This window comes from Felis catus, chromosome B2 (genome assembly GCF_018350175.1).
Source record: "Felis catus isolate Fca126 chromosome B2, F.catus_Fca126_mat1.0, whole genome shotgun sequence".
NCBI classification, from domain to species: Eukaryota; Metazoa; Chordata; class Mammalia; order Carnivora; family Felidae; genus Felis; species Felis catus.
The window spans coordinates 98,319,476-98,340,088 of record NC_058372.1 but is presented as its reverse complement, the minus strand read 5'-3'; the positions used below and the strand labels follow the sequence as shown (position 1 = coordinate 98,340,088).

The following is a 20,613-nucleotide window of genomic DNA, read 5'->3' as shown; positions in this document are numbered from 1 at the left end:
AATGAAGCCATCCAAGTGACACCTTTTATTTACTTACTCATTAATAAAACATTAAACTCCTAGTTAGGGGCCTACATGGTGCCAGGGCCTTAGGAAAGAAAGATGATACGACCAAGTTTCCGGCCTCAAGGATTTTAGGTTTGGTGCACACAGATATTTCAACAGATTAGCTACAGGCACTGTGCCAATTGCTGTTACAGAGGAAGAACGGAGTGCTGTGGGAGAGAACCGACAGCTGCCTGGGAGAGTTGGGGGCGGTGGCCCAGAGTAGCTTTTGAGTTGGGTCTTAAAATAAAACATTGCAGATGGGGAAGGGACATTCCTGGAAGCTTTCTTGATACCCTTAATCTCTGATGAGAATCCACCATCTCTCTCCACCCCACAGCTGCTGTCAGATCACCCAGACTCCTGTTTGGAGGCAGAGGCTCAGACAACGTGGGCCTTCTGTCCAGCAGGAGACGGATCTCTTAGCTCAACTCCCTGCCTGCCCCCGGGACAACCCTGTGCCTCCGTTGATTATCCCTCACTCCTATGCTCAGACTTTTGGGGAGATTTAGTCTCCAGATGGAGGCCTAGCTGTCCTCTGGTGCCTGGGGAGGCCCAGTGTGTTTACGGAGGCCTCCATTACTCAGTATGTCTGCAGGTGCAGAATTAGAAATTCAGCAACCCATCAAACGAAAACGAGAGATGCCTCTGAGGGAGAGATGAGGACTGTGCTCAGAACAGCAAAACATGGGTTTCCCTCCCTCTTTCACGCCCTGTGGGATATTTACACATCGGACAGCCAGGCTTCCTCTGCATCTCTCTCATTGAACCCTATTACCACGAGCTGCAGAATCGAAACCAAGGGCTTGCTAAAAAAAAAAAAACACAAAACCTACAACCACAAAACTCACTTTTATTAAGGTTAACACAGTGAATTTAAAAAGAATGAAATAAATAATAATTTAACTGGATGATTATTTTATAAATTGGTTTATCATTTTTTTAACTTAAAGAAAGTCTGTTTTGCTTTGTTTTGAATCACCATTTCTTAAATTGTCTTCCCAAATCCTATTCTTAATGTTACAAACTGAATATTAACCCCTTTTTTTCTCCTTGCATTCCTTGTATAATATTCCTAATCCTTCCCACTGGCCAAGGATTGGCGACTAGGTAGTTTGGGCTGACTAGATAAAATGTCATTTATACAAAAAAGACAAAAGAAAAAAGGTATATATTTTAAAATACTGTATTATCCTTGTTACATTATTAGCTTGTGCCCTAATTCACAGATACAGCAGTTAAGATCCATTTGTCCAATTCTTAGATCTCCTTATCTTTAAATGAAAGTGGACATTAATAAAAGGCAAAGAACCTGATGTACTGTCAGTATTCAATAATGCAACTAAAAGTTATACAAAAGTATTTTTTATTAGAAATGAGAACTGAAAATAGTATGGTCTGGGTAGCCATTTAAGGGCTATTTTTTTTTAATTGTGACACATATATAGAAAGTGCATATGTACAATTAAAACATTATTATAAAGCAAACCCCCACATTATCACCCTTGTCAAGAAATTAAAACTGCCAGCATGCCAGAAGCACCCCATTTGTCCATCCTCAGCAATAACTCCACCTCCCTCAGAGGTAACCACTAGCCTTTTTCCTTGCTTTTCTTGATAGTTTTACCACCCACGTATATATTCCTAAACAATATAGTTAAATTTTGCCTATTTTTTAATTTTATGTAAATGGAATCATACTATAGGCATTCTTTGTGTGGCTTGCTTCTTTTGTTCATCACTGCCTATGAAATTCATTCATGTTGTCTATATAGCTGGAATTCTCTCATTTTCACTAATGTAATATTATAAATATACTGTATTTATCCACTCAAGTGTTCATAAATGCTGGCTATTCATCCCTAATGTCACACACACAGTCAACATGCTTATAAATAAGTACTTCATGAAAGCAATAATTAAAACACACTAAGTAGCATACTTTCTTTTTTTTTCCTTTTTAAAAATTTTTTTAATATGAAATTGGTTTCCATACAACACCCAGTGCTCATCCCAACAGGTGCCCTCCTCAATGCCCATCACCCACTTTCCCCTCCCTCCCACCCCCCCCTTCCCCTTCAACCCTCAGTTTATTCTCAGTTTTTAAGAGTCTCTTATGGTTTGGCTCTCTCCCTAACTTTTTTTTTCCCCTTCCCCTACCCCATGGTCTTCTGTTAAGTTTCTCGGGATCTACATAAGAGTGAAAACATACGGTATCTGTCTTTCTCTGTATGACTTATTTCACTTAGCATAACACTCTCCAGTTCCATCCATGTTGCTACAAAAGGCCAGATTTCATTCTTTCTCATTGTCAAGTAGTATTCCATTGTGTATATAAACCACAATTTCTTTATCCATTCATCAGTTGATGGACATTTAGGCTCTTTCCATAATTTGGCTATTGTTGAAAGTGCTGCTATAAACATTGGAGTACAAGTGCCCCCATGCATCAGCACTCCTGTATCCCTTGGGTAAATTCCTAGCAGCTAAGTAGCACACTTTCATGTACTTTTATATAACAAACAATTAGTGAATAACTATTATTATTTAAATAGAACAGAATAAGAATACTTATTATTAAAAGTAGAACAGTGGGTTTACAAAACTGATATTGCTGGATTCAGGTCAGATTTGTACTTGATATTATTGCCTTCAGCAAATTATATGGAAATGTCCTAAACTGTCTGATGATATTTTTACCAGAGAGAATGCATGGCAGTTTTCCCAGACTTACAGTATTTGCTTCCTTTATAACCATTGGAATGAGCTTTTTTTTAAACAAATTCAGAAACTGATTTTCTTCAGCACATAAATTTCTGATTTCTTTCGGTTACATTTTACTCTTAATGTTGTATATCACAAATGATGCCAGTTTTGACCACAGAGCAGTAACTAGATTCCATATCTTCCATATCTTATGATAAATGGCAGAGAAAGGAACTCCTGAGTCACAGGCAAGGTAATGAAAGGGTCTGGAGTTCCTAACATAGCTTTTAAACTTCCTTCCATGCCTCAATTAACATGACCTAAAAATAAAACTATTACTAATTATGCTGTTAGCTGCACTCAAATTTAAAAATTTTCCTATTTTAAACATGTTTTTTGTTCCTCCTACTTCAAAGCATTTTTTTTTTTTTTTTGGTATATTGTTGAAATTCTTCTTTTCTATTCAGGGCTACCGATAGAGTTAAAATAATCTATAGCAGTTAATTAACCCACTCAGACAAAGCGAAGGGAAAAAGAAAAAAGGTTTGGTTGACTTAATGATCAGTAGTTTTGTTTTTCCTGTCCTCAAAAAAATGTGAGCAGACTAAATTTACATTTTTTTAAATGTAAATCAAAAGCGTTAAGTTCCTACTTAGCACTCAGAATACACTAGGCATTCAAATAATATTTATCAAGGGGAACCTGGGTGGCTCAGCTGGTTGAGCAACCGATTCTTGATTTCTGCTCAGGTCACGATCTCATGGTTTGAGTTCGGTTTGTGAGTTCGAGCCCACTGTCAGTGCGGAGCCTGCTTGGGATTCTCTCTCTCCCTCTTTCTCTGGCCTTTCCCCGCTTGTACTCTCTCTCTCTCTCTCTCTCAAAATAAATAAATAAACTTAAAAATTTTCAAAAAATATTTGTCAAATGAACAAATGTTGAATTAAACCTGGGATTTTCATTCTTCATCTTAATATTGTTACTCGTAGGAAAATCTCTCCCTATTAATGTAAAAATACTACTCAGATATCCATTTCTCAGGAAAGCTTCTCTAAGGACAGAGTTTTATTTTGAACTCTATTATGCCACTGGCTCCCATCTTTAAGTGGATAATATGCTCCAGCATGGCTGGGGGCCACTCATTCCCCAAGTGAGCTGTGAAGCAGGTACCAACAGTCTTAGCTGCATCTCATGCCAAGTTATGGGAAGGGTCACTACAGCTTATTATTCATGGCAAAGGCCTCCACCAGTAACTGTGTAGAGAAGGGGGTGGGGGGTGGGGTGTTGGCTCCCTTCCCCTCAGTGGGATGCTTTCCAGAAGCAGGAGCAGGTCAAATTCTACCCAAGGACTTTACTTGGTTGTGGCACCGTCACTGAGGGGTTTGGAAGCAACATAGATAGCCTCAGGTCCCTACATTCCACATCAACATTCTGTTAAAACAATTGTTAACATAGTTATTTAATTTTCGCACATCTTTTCAGGTGAACACACTTTAAATTTGTAAGTCAGGGGCTGCCTATACCCATACATTAACTTTTTAAAAGTTAATTAAGTTAATTAAGCTTTAAAATTTCTCCCATAATCACAGAATGTAAGAATGTTACAACCCTACAAATTTTCTTACTGCTTACAGAATTAAAGAAAAATTTGTCATAATATCTAAGAACAATGACAAATGCTATTTTGGTAAAACTCTGAATCTTTGGGCAGATTTCTATTCCATGCGATTTTCTGTAAAATTAATGGATTATTTCTCAATTCCCCTGAAATGAATATGGAGCATCAATGTAATTATATAGAACCATTTACACAAAAATGCTTTATTTGCATTTCATAAGATTTCAGAGGTTTTTACTCAGTTTGCAACTTAACAAGCTAAAAGTAACTACCATAAATATGGCTTAATTGCTTAGTTGGTTTAGCTTTGAAACTAAATACTTAGCAACTGCAGTTTCAGAAAAGCTTATTGACAGTTAGTGCTCATATCTCTCAATCATTCCCAGAATTTTATAACGTTATTGACTGAAAACTTTTAGTGAATTCCTCTTCTACTACTTCCTTCTGTATTTTGAGTTTGGAGGACAATCTTGTTTCATGCTAAAAATGGCACTTCCTGAAAATGGTAACCTAATTTACCATCATATAATTCTCTTTACTTGTTAACCTTACACTAAAAAAAAAAAAAAAAAAAAAAAAATCACTTTCCACTTGGTCCATAGATGGTTTGAGATTAAAATTTATTTGAAGACTAAAAATCAGCATGAATTACTTTCATCATCAACATTTAAGACCACATATATGCCAGATAAGGTGCTAGGAGGCCCTAGGAGTTAAGCTATATTGAGACAAGGTCCCTGTCTGCACATACTAGAGAAGAAAAAACCATGTAAACAATCACACAGTGTTCTAAATACTACCACAGAGGTCTGTATAAGATGCTATGAGGGGAAGGGTCATATCCGAAAGCCTTCTCAAAGGGGATATTTTTAATGATCACGCTGGTAGGCTGAATGAAGTCCTGTTGCCAAAACAGCACGAGAAAATTTGCTGACCTTTATTCCTCAGCAATGTACTTCCTTTTACATTAATTTTCTTAGCACACTTGTTTTTAGCTACAGTAATGATAAACTAAAGGTAAAGAAATGTTCAAATAGTTCTAATAAGACTTTATATTATCTTTTTTAACAGCCCAGTTGAGTGAAGTATGAAACAGAATATTCACAATTTGGAAATATTTTAATGACCTACTATCTATTGTATTTTCTAGATGAAAACTTTTCAATTCCTCATGATAAGAGGGGAGTTCTTGGAATGGTCAACAAAGGCCGTCACAGCAATGGGTCACAATTCTACATCACACTACAACCAACGCCCTATCTAGACAGAAAATATGTGGCTTTTGGGTATGTGTGCTGTACGTTTGTCTGTATAATACTCATATATGGGGGTGCCTGGGTGGTTCAGTCAGTTGAGCATCTGACTCTTGGTTTCGGCTCAGGTCATGATCTCACAGTTCATGGGTTCAAGCCCTGTGTCAGGCTCTGCAATGATAGCACGGAGCCTGCTTGGGATTCTTTCTTTCCTCTCTCTCTCTCTGCCCCTCCCCTGCTCATTCTCTCTCTCAAAATAAACAAATAAACTTTAAACAAAAAAATTATAATACTTACATATGTAAAAACGTGGTACCAAAAGATTTGGTATATGGTTTATGAGTAACTGAGGATAGAATTTTAAAGCAAAAATAATATAAATATAGACAAACATTTAGAATGAATATTTCATAACAAGCTTGCTATCTTTAAAAAACAGAGGGGTACCTGGTTGGCTCAGTTGGTTAAGTGTCTGACTCTTGATCTCTGCTCAGGTCTTGATCTCAGGTCGTGAGTTCAAGCCCCACTTTGGGCTCTGTGCTGGCTGCAAAGCCTACTTAAAAACATACAAACCACAGAAGCCATTTAGGCACAGCCATTATAATGTTCTGACCATCCATCCATCCATCCACCCATCCTTCTATCTTCAGCCTCAAGGATATTATCTTCCTATTTATTATGAATAATACCATAGTGCTTAATAATGTAGATATATCTAGATGCAAAAATGAGGTGAAGTCATTTAAATACTGTACATTGAACATTTTGAAGAGATAGACGAACACTCCAAATTACAAGTAACTTTTTTAACTGAACAATTTAAAATATGGAAACATCTCAGGTAATAATTATTAGAATATATTATCAAGTTGCTTATAGGCATGTGGTCCTAAAATGGATGACGAATGTACTCTTTATCAATCTAATGATGTCTTATTAGTGAAGTCAATATAAATTGAAGTTTACTTGGTCTTCCCTGAAATGATGCAGAGCATTAGAACTTTTCTGAATAAGTATTAGATTATTCCAGCCACTCCATAGAAATAATTGCTGACTCTTCTTCCCATGAAATTTCATAGCAGTTTTAATTTTAACCACAATTATTCCTTCACTGTAATGCAAGTGATATTTCCAGATTGAAAAAGCAGAAAGTATATTTTCATCCAAAGATTTCTTTCAAAAAAGAGATGATTTTATATTAATCAATGCAACCGTCTGGCCCCACATATTTTTTCAGCTTTCACTTCTGTTAGCCTCCTGATTCATTCATTCAACCAGCATTTTATTAGATACCTACTATATGCCAGTCATGGTGCTCAGTCCTGGGGAAAGAGTGAAGAGGCACAATGTCTGACCTTTAGGGAGTCTCCAGTGTATTAGAAAACCAACAGCTATAAGTCAGTCAAACCTGGGCTATGCCCGTTCTGTAAAGAGTGCACCAGGGATACAGGAGAGAGAGAGAAAACAACACCCTCCAACTCCATCAGTAAAAGTGAACGCAGATCCCTAGAGGGTGGCAGTGGAATGGAGGATGTGATCTCCTTTTGATGATTGCTGTTTTCCATGGGATTCACCATCCTCCAGGGGAATCTTGCTCACTCATTTTTGTTGTTACCACCACACTGGTTTTAGGGAGGCACTGCACCTCTTTTATTGTTCTAGCTCAAGTATGAGCTCAGTTAATCCCTGAAATCTCCAAATCACAGCGGAGTCTGAACTGAAACATTTAAACAAGACCTTAAAGAACACTAGGCAGAAGCAGACAGGTAATACCATAATAGGCAAGTAGATACTCCAACAAAGTGTAACTCTTTCAGGGGTACCATCCTTCCCCACTATAGGACTGCCTCTAGTGTTAATGCTTTCTCTTCCTATCATCTCAGAGCATCCCCAGGTTTATCTGACCTTCTGGAAGCCCAGACATGATTAGCAAGGTCCAGAAAGAGAAATTTCCCCTCCTTTTGAGCCCTAGTTTCTGATACATCAACTTGCCCCTTCAGATAGATGGATAACACTAGGAATTGCCTTCAGAGGAGACTGTATCAACCCACAGTCTTACCCCAGTGGTTTCACAGGGAAAGAATATCAAAATACAAAGCTGTAAAATCTCCATTCATACATGCATAAGTAGAAAGGGTGTATGTTGGGGACAGTGGTGGGGGGAATTAATTTCTTTATAGGGGATGCCCAAATGGGGGAAGGGTCATAGAAAGCTTCATGAGAAGGTGAGAGGAGTACTGAAATTCACATAGAAGTTAGGCAGAGAAGGCTGGCATCAAAATGAGTAAAATAAAATTTTAAGAAGAGCGAAGAGCTTTGGCAGAAGGCTTTAAGAAGTAAGGAGAGCATCTTATCTACAAGTCATTTGATCTGGCTAGAGCTTAGTACCTAGTGGAGAATGGAGAGAAAGGAGAGTGGAGAAGAGGAGATAGTTAGGCCCAGGTCCCAAAGGGCTATGAATGCCATTCTGCTGAGCAGAGATTCCCCACCCAAAGGGGATGGGAAGCCATGGAAGAATTTTCAATTGGGAACAACGCAACCAGGTTCTTATTTTGAAAAAAATCTTTTTAGAAGAAGCGAGGAATTAATTGGCAAAGGATGAAAATGAAGGCGGAAAGGCCAGTTAAGAAGCGATGATAATAGTGCCATAAATGAAGTCCTGGGCCACAAGGCACTGGCAGTACAGGTAAGCAAGGGAAGAACAGAAAATTCAAGAAGTAGTTGGAAGTTAGATTCAACAAGACTTTATGACCATTTAAATGGTCGTGGTGAGGTCATGGGAAGAGTCTAGAGTGGTGGTATCTAACAGAATTTTCTGCAGTGATGCAAACGTACCATAATCTGTGCTGTCCAGTATGATAGCCACCAGCCACATGTGGCCATTGAGCACTCAAAATATGACTAGTAAAATTGAGGAACTAAATTTTACTAAATTTTAAATTAAAATAGCCCCATGTGGCCAGTGGCTACCATGTTGGGCAGTGAAGGTCTAGAAAAACAACTAGGATTTCAGAACTGATTGGATGGTTGGTGCCATTCACCAAGATAGAGAATACAAGGAGGATATGGGAGAGGTCATGAATTCAGGATGGACAAGTTGTGTTTCAGATTAGGATACCTACACTAGAGGCAGGTGGCAACTCTGGAATACCAGAAGTGGTTATTCACACTGGGCAAAGGCTGGAAATAGAGGTTTGTAAACTCAACATGGCAACTGAACCACAGCCAGCCAGAGTACCCTCACTCCCAGAAGAGCCTCTGGGCTTTTGCTTATCTTGTTCCTTTCTACCTCCCTCTAGTCTGCTAAATTCCTGTTCAGGGCTTAGGTCAGAAACCTCCTGATTACCAAAATCAAACTGCGTCTTTGTCCTCTTTGGCACAGTGTAAAAAAAAAAAAAATGCATCTTCTGTCCTAACCCTTGTCACAGTGGAGAGATGCACACAGTAGGTGTTCCTTCAATATTTGTGAAACCAATTTGTAGAACAGGCTTCATTCACATCCTCTTTAGTCAGAGGTCAATCTGTCCATTTATCCCTTGCACTTCATCCTCAGACTGTACCTTGTGTCAGGCTCTGTGTCACGGTTTCTGCCAGAGGCAGACAAAGAGATGACTAGAGGGTGATCGGTGTCAGCACGGCCATGTCCTTATAAAGGCTCATGAAATGGAAACCTCACCTCCCCCTCAGCCACTGTTTCCGCCCAAACACTGGCAAAGGGCATTAGTCCTATGTTTAGGGTTGACTCTCTGGTCCATGTTGCTCTCTCAATTGAGAGAACCATCAGAAGTCTAGCTCTACTCAGGGAAATTCCAGCTCATGGCTGGTGAATGTCTGGAGATCCAAACTACCATGGCTTTGAACTTTTAGTCATGTATTCAGTGGATGTTGATTAGGTGCCTACATTACATTAGGCATTGAGTATTAAGTAAAAGCATGAACCATGTCTTCATGGGAGAATCAAAAATTAATCAAAGAATCATACAAATAAATGTCAAGTTAACCCTGATAATTCCCATAAGACTGGGAGCTTGACATAAGCAGAGGTGGGCCCTGGGAAACTTCCCTGTGGAGTGATGCTGAGGGAAGTGGGGGGCAGGAGCAAAACAGACAGATGCGGCTGGAAAGCAACATGGGATACTGAGGTACTGAAGCCAGTCCAGCTGAGGCAGAGAACGAAGGGAGCACACCATAGGACAGCACTGGAGGGCAGTGGGGAGGCCGGCCATGGCAGGCCATGGTAGACATTTTTGGTCTTTGTCACAAGAATAACGGGAAATTATTGAAGTGTTTTAACAGGGAGGTGAGATCGGACTTGCATTTTTTTTTAGATTTGCATTTTTAAGAGATCATTCTGACAGCAGTGAGAATGACAGATTTCAGTCTGTTCTGATCCCAGAACAGTTGTGAAGGAGCCATGGCAAAGTGGACACATCTACAGCTATTAATGATATTTATGACAGATGTTAATCTAATTCATACAAAATAGCCTCAGCTAAACAAGATAGGACTCAATTTAGGAATGGAAGCTAAGTGTGAAAATTTATGACTAAGTTTTCCATTTTTTCCTCCTACATAGGCAATTGATTGAAGGAACACAAGTTCTTCAAAAACTAGAATTGGTTCCAACAGAGAATGAAAGACCAAAACAACGCTGTATGATTGTTGACAGTGGAGATCTTTATGCCTGATTTTCATATAATATTTTCTGACAACTTATTATTACGCGTCTGATAAGCTGTTTCTGTATTTAATTAAACAGTGCCTGATAAAATTTAATTTGAAAGCTGTGCAGACCGCTGTAGGTTGGCCCACCCGACACCTAACCCCTCCCCATTTTTCCTTCCTGCCTCTGCCATAGAGACTATAAAAGCAAAACACTTCATTCCCCAGCCTCCTTTGCAGCTAGTCATGGCCATGGGATACCATCTGGCCAGTGAGACAGGAGTAGAATGCCAGTGGTCCTGCCCCTTCCCTTCATCCAGTCTTGAACGCAGACAGCATGGAGCTGCGAAGGAAAGGTCAAGAAAACTAGAGATGTCAGTCCCAGCTCTTGAGCTGCAGAACCAATTCCAGCAAGCACCTATCTCTGGACTTCTTCCTGTGAGACAAATAGACCCCTGCTTGCTTATGTTACTATTGGTTGATTATTTTGCTACTTGTAACCCAAACCATTCTTAATTTAGCAGGGTACCTAATGGCCTTCCAATCCTAAAACATTTTTAACAGAATTATGTTGTTTATAAAATACATTTTCTACCCTGAGAAACTTGGTAAATGACCAAATAGAAAAGAGGCAATAGATAAATTCATTGTAATATTTCATTGTTTATACACAGCATGCAGAAAAGGGCATATACTTTCGATGTTTCTATATGACATGAAGAGAATAGTTGTCTCTGACCATACCAACCATATGAAAACCAAGAGCTTGGACTGTTCATCCCAACCCAAATCAACCCTGTGGTGGTTGACACTCCTGAGATGTTATTGGGGATCTAGCTTTATGAGCTGCTCCTTAATCTAAGATTCTCAAACCCATCACCTGGGGAACATTTAAAACAGAGACTGCTGGACCCTGTCCTTGATCTACTGAGTCAGAGTCTCTAAACATGGCGTAGGGGCTCTGTGCATTCATTCAGCTCAACCTGGAGCTTCCTAAGTCAGCTGGGCACTAGTCATTTGGGATTCACTGCAAGACATAAGTAACTGGTTTCAGCCCCTTCTGTGTAGTCACTGAAGTGCGTGACTCTGTTAGTGGTGACCTCGCTCAGCTGCCTCCACCACCACCGCCGGTGCATTCATGCTCTGCCCAAAGCCATTGATTGAGCTTTTCTTACCCTTAGTGGAAGGTCTGTCTTCCAAGAATGATCTCTCTTTAAGCCAATCTTAAGGAGGCAGACCTCTAATTGACTTGGGGGTTGCCAAAAGTAGGCATATGCTTTTTACTTTTCAGTTTGAAATGACTATACATTTACAGGAAGTTGCAAAAATAGTACAGAGCAGTTTTGTATACCAATCACCCAGGTTCTCCAATGGACATTATCTTACACAACTGTAGTATAATATCAAAACCAGGGAACTGACATTGGTACCATGTGTGTTATCATTTTATCATGTGTAGGTTCATGTGACTGATACCACAGTCAAGACACAGATCTTTTCAAAAAGACCTCCCTTGGGCTACCCCTTTATACCTACTCCCCTGCTCCCCACCACCCATCCCTAGCTCCTGACAACTGGAATATGCTTGCCTTTTTTTTTTTTTTCTTAAATAACAGCTTTATTGTTATTTGGTATATGCTTTTATACTAAGATCGGAGATGGGTGGGGAGAAGGCATGCTGCACATTCTCAAGTGACCCAGAGGCAGTATAGTGTTAAGAATGTGTGTTATGGAGCCAGACAGCCTGGGTTTGAATCCTAGCTCTGCCATCCCCTGGAGGCATGGACTCAGGCAAGAACCTCAACGTGTCTCTATTTCTTCATGTCAAAGCAGAGGACCTACCACATAGAGTTGTTGTGAGGGTTCACAGAATCAATAATTTGTATGCAGGACCTAGAATAGGACCTTTTATGCTGTATATGCTCATCAAATGTATGCTTGACAAATTACTGGGTAGAACTTTCAGGGTGTGGCCTGGGAAGTTGTATTTTTTAAAAGCTCCTCAATGACTGATTAATAGCCAGATTTGGGAAACAGTGAAGAGGAGATACCTCCTCTTCCTCTATTCTGAAGAGTTTCAGCCAACCTGAGAGGTTAAGCTGTTTGTATGAAGTCCCCAGATCCTCTCTGGGCCTTTGGATGGGTTCCTCTGGTCACACTGGTGACATCTCAAAGTGGGGCTAGGACTGCCACAGAGACTCTCACCAACTAGTGAAGCATGTGATGAATGAAACTGATGCTTTGCAGAGATCCTGCTTAAAACAAATTACAAGCATTAGTCATGTAATAACAAGCAGCATAGCAATTCTTACTGGCAATGAACCCATATACTAGGTAATTAAGCATTTTATCTGATGTGAAAGAATTGTGGTATCTGCATGGGTTAAGAAACGGATTCCACTTCCCTTTATTTTTCAACTCACTTGAAATGTAAAGGTAGAACTCTGCCAACCTTCTAAAGGATGGCAAGTTCATGGTCCCTTCCTTTGCTTCCACTTCCTACTCTCAGGCTGTGTGGAAAGTTTAATCACAAATCTGTGTATGCAGTGGTTCTTATTACCACCATTTAAGGGTACACACTGTGGGGCTCCTGGGTGGCTCAGTCGGTTGAGCACCTGACTTCAGCTTAGGTCACGATCTTGCAGTTTGTGGGTGTGAGCCCCGCGTTGGGCTCTGTGCTGACAGCTCAGAGCCTGGAGCCTACTTTGGATTCTGTGTCTCCCTCTCTCACCTCCCCTGATCTCACTCTGTCTCTGTCTCAAAAATAAACGTTAAAAAAAATTAATAAAGGTACACCCAGTAATACTTCTGTATTAAAATGTATTCTGTATTGGGGTGTCTGGTGGCTCAGTTAAGTACTGACTCTGGATTTCAGCTCAGGTCATGATCTCACATTTCTTGAGTTTGAGCCCCATGCTGAGCTCCATGCTGGCAGTGCAGAGCCTGCTTGGGATTCTCTCTCTCCCTCTCTCTCTGCCCCTCCCCTGCTTGTGCTGGTGTGCTCTCTCCCTCTAAAATAAATGAATAAACTTAAAAAAATGTATTCTGTATTAGGATGATGTGTATGTTTAGCCATGTCATTTGGAGAAACTGGTTCAAGGACTCAAAAGCTTATCCCAATTAACTCCAAATTTTGTTTAATATAACAAAATTTTAAGACTCTCCCTTTGATTAAACAGAAGGAATTCTAGATTCTTCCATGTCTACAAATAAGAAAGTAAAGGCATTCTGGGGACTTATATACAAAATGTTAATTTTGTGACCTTTCCCTAATTGCTAGTATGGCAAAGTCTAACATGTATGCCGTGTCTTACATTAAGCCATGTGAATAAGGGGAGTGTGGTATCTGGACATTTTTCTTATTTTGGGAAATTTGAGATAAACATTTAAAATTCTATCTACCTGGGAATGCAAGCTGGGGCAGCCACTCTGGAAAACAGGATGGAGGTTCCTCAAAAAAAAAAAAAAAACAAAAATAGAACTACCCTACGACCCAGCAATTGCACTACTAGGCATTTATCCATGGGATACAGGTGTGCTGTTTCAGAGGGAAACATGCACCCCCATGTTTACAGCAGCACTATCAACAATAGCCAAAGTATGGAAAGAGCCCAAATGTCCACCAGTGGATGAATGGATAAAGAAGATGTGGTATATATATATATATACACATACACACACACACACACACACACACACACACACACACACACACACACACAAATGGAGTATTACTTGGAACCAAAAAGAATGAAATCTTGCCATTTGCAACTACGTGGATGGAACTAAAGGGTATTATGCTAAGTGAAATTAGTCAGAGAAAGACAAAAATCATATTTCACTCGTATGTGGACTTTAAGAGACAAAACAGATGAACATAAGGGAAGGGAAACAAAAATAATATAAAAACAGGGAGGGGGACAAAACATAAGAGACTCTTAAATATGGAGAACAAACAGAGGGTTACTGGAGAGGTTGTGAGGAGGGATGGGCTAAATGGGTAAGGGGCACTAAGGAATCTACTCCTGAAATCATTGTTGCACTATATGCTAATTAATTTGAATGTAAATTAAAAAAAATAAAAAATGAAAATAAAAAAGTGTGGAAAGTTAAAAAAAAGTGTATTAACCATATGCACTTCTGTGAATTACTTCAGGAAATTTAGCTATTTTTCTATAATAATGTAAATATTTTTCCAATATAGCAAAGACATTAAGTCTTTACCTATGTTAGTTTGAATAAATATTTCCCACCAATAAAAAAAAAAAATTCTATCTACCATCTCACACCTGTCAGAATGGCTAAAATGAACAACTCAAGCAACAACAAATGTTCACGAGGATGTGGAGAAAGAGGACCCCTTTTACACTGCTGGTGAGAATGCAAACTGGTGCAGCCACTCTGGAGAACAGTATGGAAGTTCCTCAAAAAATTAAAAATACAGCTACCATACAACTCAGCAATCGCACTACTAGGTATTTATCCAAAGGATGCAAAAATGCTGATTCATAGGGGCACGTGTGCCCTAACATTTATAGCAGCTCTATCAACAATAGCCAAATTATGGAAAGGGCCCAAATGTTGTCCATTGTCTGATGCATGGATAAAGATGATGTGGCATACACACACACACTGGAATATTACGTGGCAATCAAAAGAGCAAAATCTTGCCATTTGCAACAACGTGGATGGAAACAGGGTGTATTATGCTAAGCAAAATAAATCAAAGATAAATATCATATGATTTCACTCATATGTGGAATTTAAGAAACAAAACAGATGAACATAGGGGAAGGGAAGGAAAAATAAGAGAAAAACAGAGAGGGAGGCAAACCATAAGAGACTCTTAAATACAGAGAAGAAACTGAGGGTTGCTGGAGGGGAGGTGGGTAGGGAATTGGGGCAAATGGGTGATGGGCATTAAGGAGGGCGCTTGCTGGGATGAGCTCTGGGTGTTATATGTGAGCGATGAATCACTGTGTTCTACTTCTGAAACCAATACTCACTCTATGTTACTAGCTTGGATTTAAATAAAATAAAAAATAAGTAAAATAAAAAAATAAAAAAAATGAAATTCTATCTAAAGAATTTGTTTGCTCCAACTGCAAACCATGCCAGTTATCTGTTAATGAACGAATAGTCTGGCAACCTCAGGGTTCCATATTCTGAGTTTTTGCATCTTGTACAGATTTTAAATTAGGAGTGTTTTAGTCCCAGTTGCCTAGCAATGTGGCAGTCAAATCACTTAGCCTTTCACTTTCCTCAGTTGTAGAAAGAAAAGATAGAAGTAAAGAAGATATTAGCTCCCTCTGCCTCTAAAACTTTAGTGATTCTCTGAGTAAATTTATAAAATCAGTAACAACTCTATCAACTTTTGGGTTTCATTTTCATTAGTAAAATAGGGGTACTTGTATCTCACAGCAGTTTGATGATTAATTGAGATAATATGTGAAGACACTTCTGCTGATGCTTAACACATAGCAGCTATTTGATAAAAATTAGTTTCCCTTCTGGAACGTTAACCTGCAAAAGCCAGTCAAGCTGCCACTGACAAAAAATATCATCATCACTTCAAGAAACATCAAGTCCCTCTTATGTTCAGTCTTAGCTATTGTCCCTAACATCACATTCATTTTCAATTGACTAAATTTATTAAAAGGTATATACTCAAAATTAAAATGGATCTCCATCCTTCAGATTGTGTGCTGACAGCTCAGAGCCTGGAGCCTGCTTCAGATTCTGTGTCTCCCTCTCTCTTTGCCCCTGCCCTGATGACACTCGGTCTCTCTCTCTCTCAAAAATAAACATTAAAAAAATTATTTTTAATGGATCTCCATCACACCTAGTGATATGCTCTCCCTATGGAAACTCATTTTTTAAAGTACTATAGTAATTATATTATCAACCATCCTTCCTAAAATGGAATCTTAAATTGGCCAATCTAGTCAGTCCATATCTCAAATAAATTTTATTTTTATTTTATTTTATTTTATTTTTTCAACGTTTATTTATTTTTGGGACAGAGAGAGACAGAGCATGAACGGGGGAGGGGCAGAGAGAGAGGGAGACACAGAATCGGAAGCAGGCTCCAGGCTCTGAGCCATCAGCCCAGAGCCTGACGCGGGGCTCGAACTCCCGGACCGCGAGATCGTGACCTGGCTGAAGTCGGACGCTTAACCGACTGCGCCACCCAGGCGCCCCTCAAATAAATTTTATATCATACAAAACGTCTGTAACAAACTCAACAGAAACATATACCACATAAAGTACGAAGTGTGGAATTGATTAGAGAGGGCTTTGAAAATGTAAATCATAGGTTCTTTTGCTTCAGTATGAATAAGAAATGCTTGAGCCTATCAACAAAATACAGGTTCCTGAGCCTCACCCCCATTTCCGATTCATTGGGTCTGGTGAGGGCCAGAGAATCTGCATTTTTAACACTTTCCAAGTGAGACTCATGCTGCTGGTCTAGAGACCACACGTTGAGAACCTCCAGGATGTATTAAAGACATAAATCTACAAGACCTGTGCCTTGCAGGTATGTGGAAGAAAATGTTACAAAATACAAAATGGACCACAGAATAGAATGAGGAAAAACGATGAGACGAGAAACTTTGATTTTGTCAAGGTAGATGAAGATGGCATAGAGGTATGCCAACACGGCTCGATCAGAAGGGACAGTGACTAGAGGCCTGGTTCAGGGTCCTAGAGCTCCTGCTGGACTGGAGCTCAGGCCTCCCGCCGCAGGAGAGGCAACAGGCAGAGGCATCTTGGGATGGGGGACTGGGACACTTGGGCAGCTCAGGGCAGTGCCCTGTTAGCAGTCAGTACAAAATCACTTGAATATTTTAATAACCAGAATGTCCATCTGGGAGTGTTCTGGCTGAAATCAGCTCTCCCAGAGAGGATCAGGAGGAACACAATGAATACCTGGGCACAGAGGGAAGCAGTAGCTAGTGCAGGGTATCAGAAACCTGCCTGGGGTGTAGTTTAGCTTGAACTGGCGTTGTTCCTTAGGAATATGTTAGAAAAAAGGATTCCATTTCCTAAAGGACTAAGGCATATAATGGAAAAAAACTCTAGCAGACCGGGTTTGAAGCAGAATAGAAATAAAAATAAATACGTCTCAGGTGCCAGTCTAGATAGAGCCCATATCCAAGAGTTTTGTGTTTGTACCCTGACCTTACATTTATTTGTAATGCAAAACAAAACAAATAAAAACTTTACAGAACGTTTTGCTTAATGTCATCTTGTAGATGATTCACTATCAGGAACTGCAGCAATTTAGATACCTAGAATAGTTCTCCACAGGTTACAATAAGCAGGCTTCTCAAACTTTAAAACACATGTACACATGGATGTTGAAAAAAATGCAGATTATCATTCAGGAGGTCTGAGGTGAGGCCTGAGATTTTGCATCTCTAAAACATTTTCAGGAGGTATGAGTGCACTGGGTTCATGAACCACACTTCAAGAAATAAGAGTAAAGCTGTGGTTTTCAACCTAAGTTGCAAAATTTTTTTTAACGTTTATTTATTTTTGAGAGAGAGAGAGAGCAGGGGAGAGGCAGAGAGAGACGGAGTTTATTTATTTTTGAGAGAGAGAGAGCGCGAGCAGGGGAGGGGCAGAGAGACAGAGGGAGACACAGAATCTGAAGTAAGTTCCAGGCTCTGAGCTGTCAGCACAGAGCCTGACAGGGGGCTTGAACCAATGAACTTCGAGATCATGACCTGAGCTGAAGTCTGCTGCTTAACCGACTGAGCCACCCAGGCACCCCAACCTAAGTTGCAGATTAAAAACATGTGGAGAAGGGCACCTGGGCGGCCCAGTCGGTTAAGTGTCCGACTTCAGCTCAGGTCATGATCTCACAGCTCGAGTTCAAGCCCCGCGTCTGGCTCTGTGCTGACAGCTCAGAGCCTGGAGCTTGTTTCGGATTCTGTGTCTCCCTCAATTTCTCTGCCCCTCCCCCCCCCCAAAAAATAAATAAAGACATTAAAAAGGTAAATAAATAAAAACACGTGGAGAGCCCAGGCATTTTTCCAGACTAATTCAATTGGTACTCTGGCATCAGGAATTTTCAAAACTTCCCAGGTGATTTCTATGTTCAATCAAGGTTAACTGTCAAGTATAATGCTCCTTTCTGAAACCCTGGAATAGTTATGGAAGACATATCCATAGCCAAAGTGGAGAGCCTCCTAATGACAGGATCTCTAGTTTATCATCAATCCTAATCACAGTGTTAATAAGAAATTGAATCTATAATTTTAGCTTACTATTAATCTTTAATTTATTACAATCTTCTTTGTTGAAACTTATTTAAATATTACAACGTTTAATATATGTTATCAAAACTGTGCTACAGGGGTGCCTGGGTGGCTCAGTTGGTTAAGCATCTGACTCTTGATTTCATCTCAGGTCACGATCTCAGGGTTCTCACCCCGGGTGGGGTTCTGTGCTGACAATGCGGAGCCTGCTTGGGATTCTCTCCCTCTGTCTCTCTGCCCCTCCCCCACTAGCTCGCGTGTGCGCTCTCTCTCTCTCTCTCTCTCTCTCAAAATAAAAACTTAAAAAAAAAACAAAAACAAACTGTGTTACAGATGCCAGTCCTTGCTACGGCATCTTGCTACGGATGCCATTCCTTGCTACGGAACACTGAAATGACTTTGAAAATCTTCCTTGAGCTAGCTTAACAGATGCCACGTAAACTAAAATAAGCCAATGCTTCTCTAGTTTTAAAACAAGAGAGTGAAATGTTCTCTTATCAAAAATCTGAAGACTAGAGTTGAACATCCAGGTGACAAATCATAAAACAATGGTCTCCACAATGGGGTGTGTTCATCCTAGGATGTAAACAAGTTGATCCACTGGAGTATAGGAAGAAAACAGACTTCTATTATATTTTTAACTTAAAAAAAAAAAAAAGTTTACTAGTGCCTTCCTTTGGGTGTCAGACGGTCATATGCTATATACATACTGTGGGAAACATACCGTGAGAGAAGAGCAGCCAGTTCACTAAAGGCCGATAATGGGACCTCATTTAAGTACTTGGCTGCACTCTCATTCTTCCAGCCATAGGTTGGATCAACCATCATCAGCTTCTTATTTACATCCAAGCAAATCTCCAACTAGTGTAGTCAATAGAACAAATGTTCATAGTCATCAGGGTACAAAAGAGCCCCACTGGTTAGATCCTAGAAAGTAGTGAAGATTTGAAGTTGAGGAAAAAATGGTAAAATGTTTATGGAGTCAACTTTTTTGGTTTTTCATAGCAAAGCAGATCTCAAAAAAAGCAAATAACGTTCGCGCTATTTTATTAGGGTTAAATGTGAATAATTGAACTTGCATGATAAGTACAAATAACTGAAAACAGCATTAAAATACCTTTTATAGTCCAATTTTACTATTTAATATAAGCACGGCTGCAATTGTGAATATTTTGTGAGACTGGGCATCAGATGGCGCTCACCCTTACTAAAAACCTGAGCAGTGACAGAACATTAACAGGCATTTCGAAATTCAGCCCTGTTGCCAAGCACCGTTTTTCGGTCAAGTCACTTTTTCTGAGTCTCGGTTTCCTCACCTGCAAAGTGGGGGTGGGAACGGACCAGACGGATTTCCAACCCAGCTTGTCTTTGATTCTCTGTGTAGTGGTGGCGTTGACTGGCTTCTGCTACCAATGGCTGAAATAAAAAGAAATTCAGAAAAGACAGGTTGGGCAAGTGTGATAGAGGTAGACGGTGTTCGGCTCTGGCTCGAAGGCAGGACGCTTTCGGCGTTTTAGCCGCTCACCCTAGGTGGGCGGCGGAGCAGAAACTCAACCACGTGGTTTCTTCATTTCCCTGGGGGATCCCAACACGGGGTTATTTCCAGAAAAACCAATTTTCAAAGGACAGAAGCGCGGGTCCCACTAAAGTTCTGTGCAAGCACCCTCGGAATGCGGGAACACACCACAAACTTAATTCACGTCCTGATTCTAAGTGCACTCCACGAAAACCACAACCGGGCGGACACAGATCCTGGAGGCGAGGCCCAGAAAGTCACGTGGGACCGCGCACTTACAGCCTAGCTGGTCGCTCGGGTGGACGCCGAGCGCCACCTCATGTAGGTTGTTCCATTCAAGCCAGGGTCGGAGCTTACCCTATCGCAGGAACTAGAACAGCCCAGCGGCGTCCTGGGCGATAACCTGAAGGCAAAGGAAATAGTTTACTGCATCTGCCGAGCTTCTTCGCTATATTTCAGTTGCTTTGAGGGACAGCGTCCCTCGATTTCCTCTCGATGCCCGTTTCCCCTCCCGTAGGATTCCAGTTGGTATCGTCCGCGGTCCGCCCCCGC

General features: G+C 40.3%; 1 protein-coding gene and 1 long non-coding RNA gene across 6 annotated transcripts in view; one reads left to right on the top strand and one right to left on the bottom strand.

Moving 5' to 3' along the window:
- The window catches only part of PPIL6 (peptidylprolyl isomerase like 6), a 31,939-nt gene extending 21,544 nt beyond the window's left edge, over positions 1-10,395 (top strand). For 3 of the 5 annotated variants that reach the window (XM_045058615.1, XM_045058614.1, XM_003986442.5), the window contains 2 exons: positions 5,517-5,652; positions 10,196-10,395. In XM_045058615.1, coding sequence (XP_044914550.1) covers positions 5,517-5,652; positions 10,196-10,307 — 248 coding nt within the window. In that variant the 3' untranslated portion in view covers positions 10,308-10,395. Of the gene's footprint in view, positions 1-385; positions 957-5,516; positions 5,653-8,190; positions 8,306-10,195 lie in introns of those variants that run through there. The other 2 variants (XR_006598619.1, XM_045058616.1) reach the window with 2 other exon arrangements.
- LOC111560511 lies at positions 6,114-20,405 on the bottom strand. The gene is made up of 3 exons (XR_002742400.2): positions 19,862-20,405; positions 19,270-19,472; positions 6,114-6,172 (listed from the first exon to the last, which is right to left on the bottom strand). It is a non-coding gene; the product is annotated as an uncharacterized LOC111560511 (long non-coding RNA).
- Between the last annotated feature and the right edge of the window lie 208 nt (positions 20,406-20,613).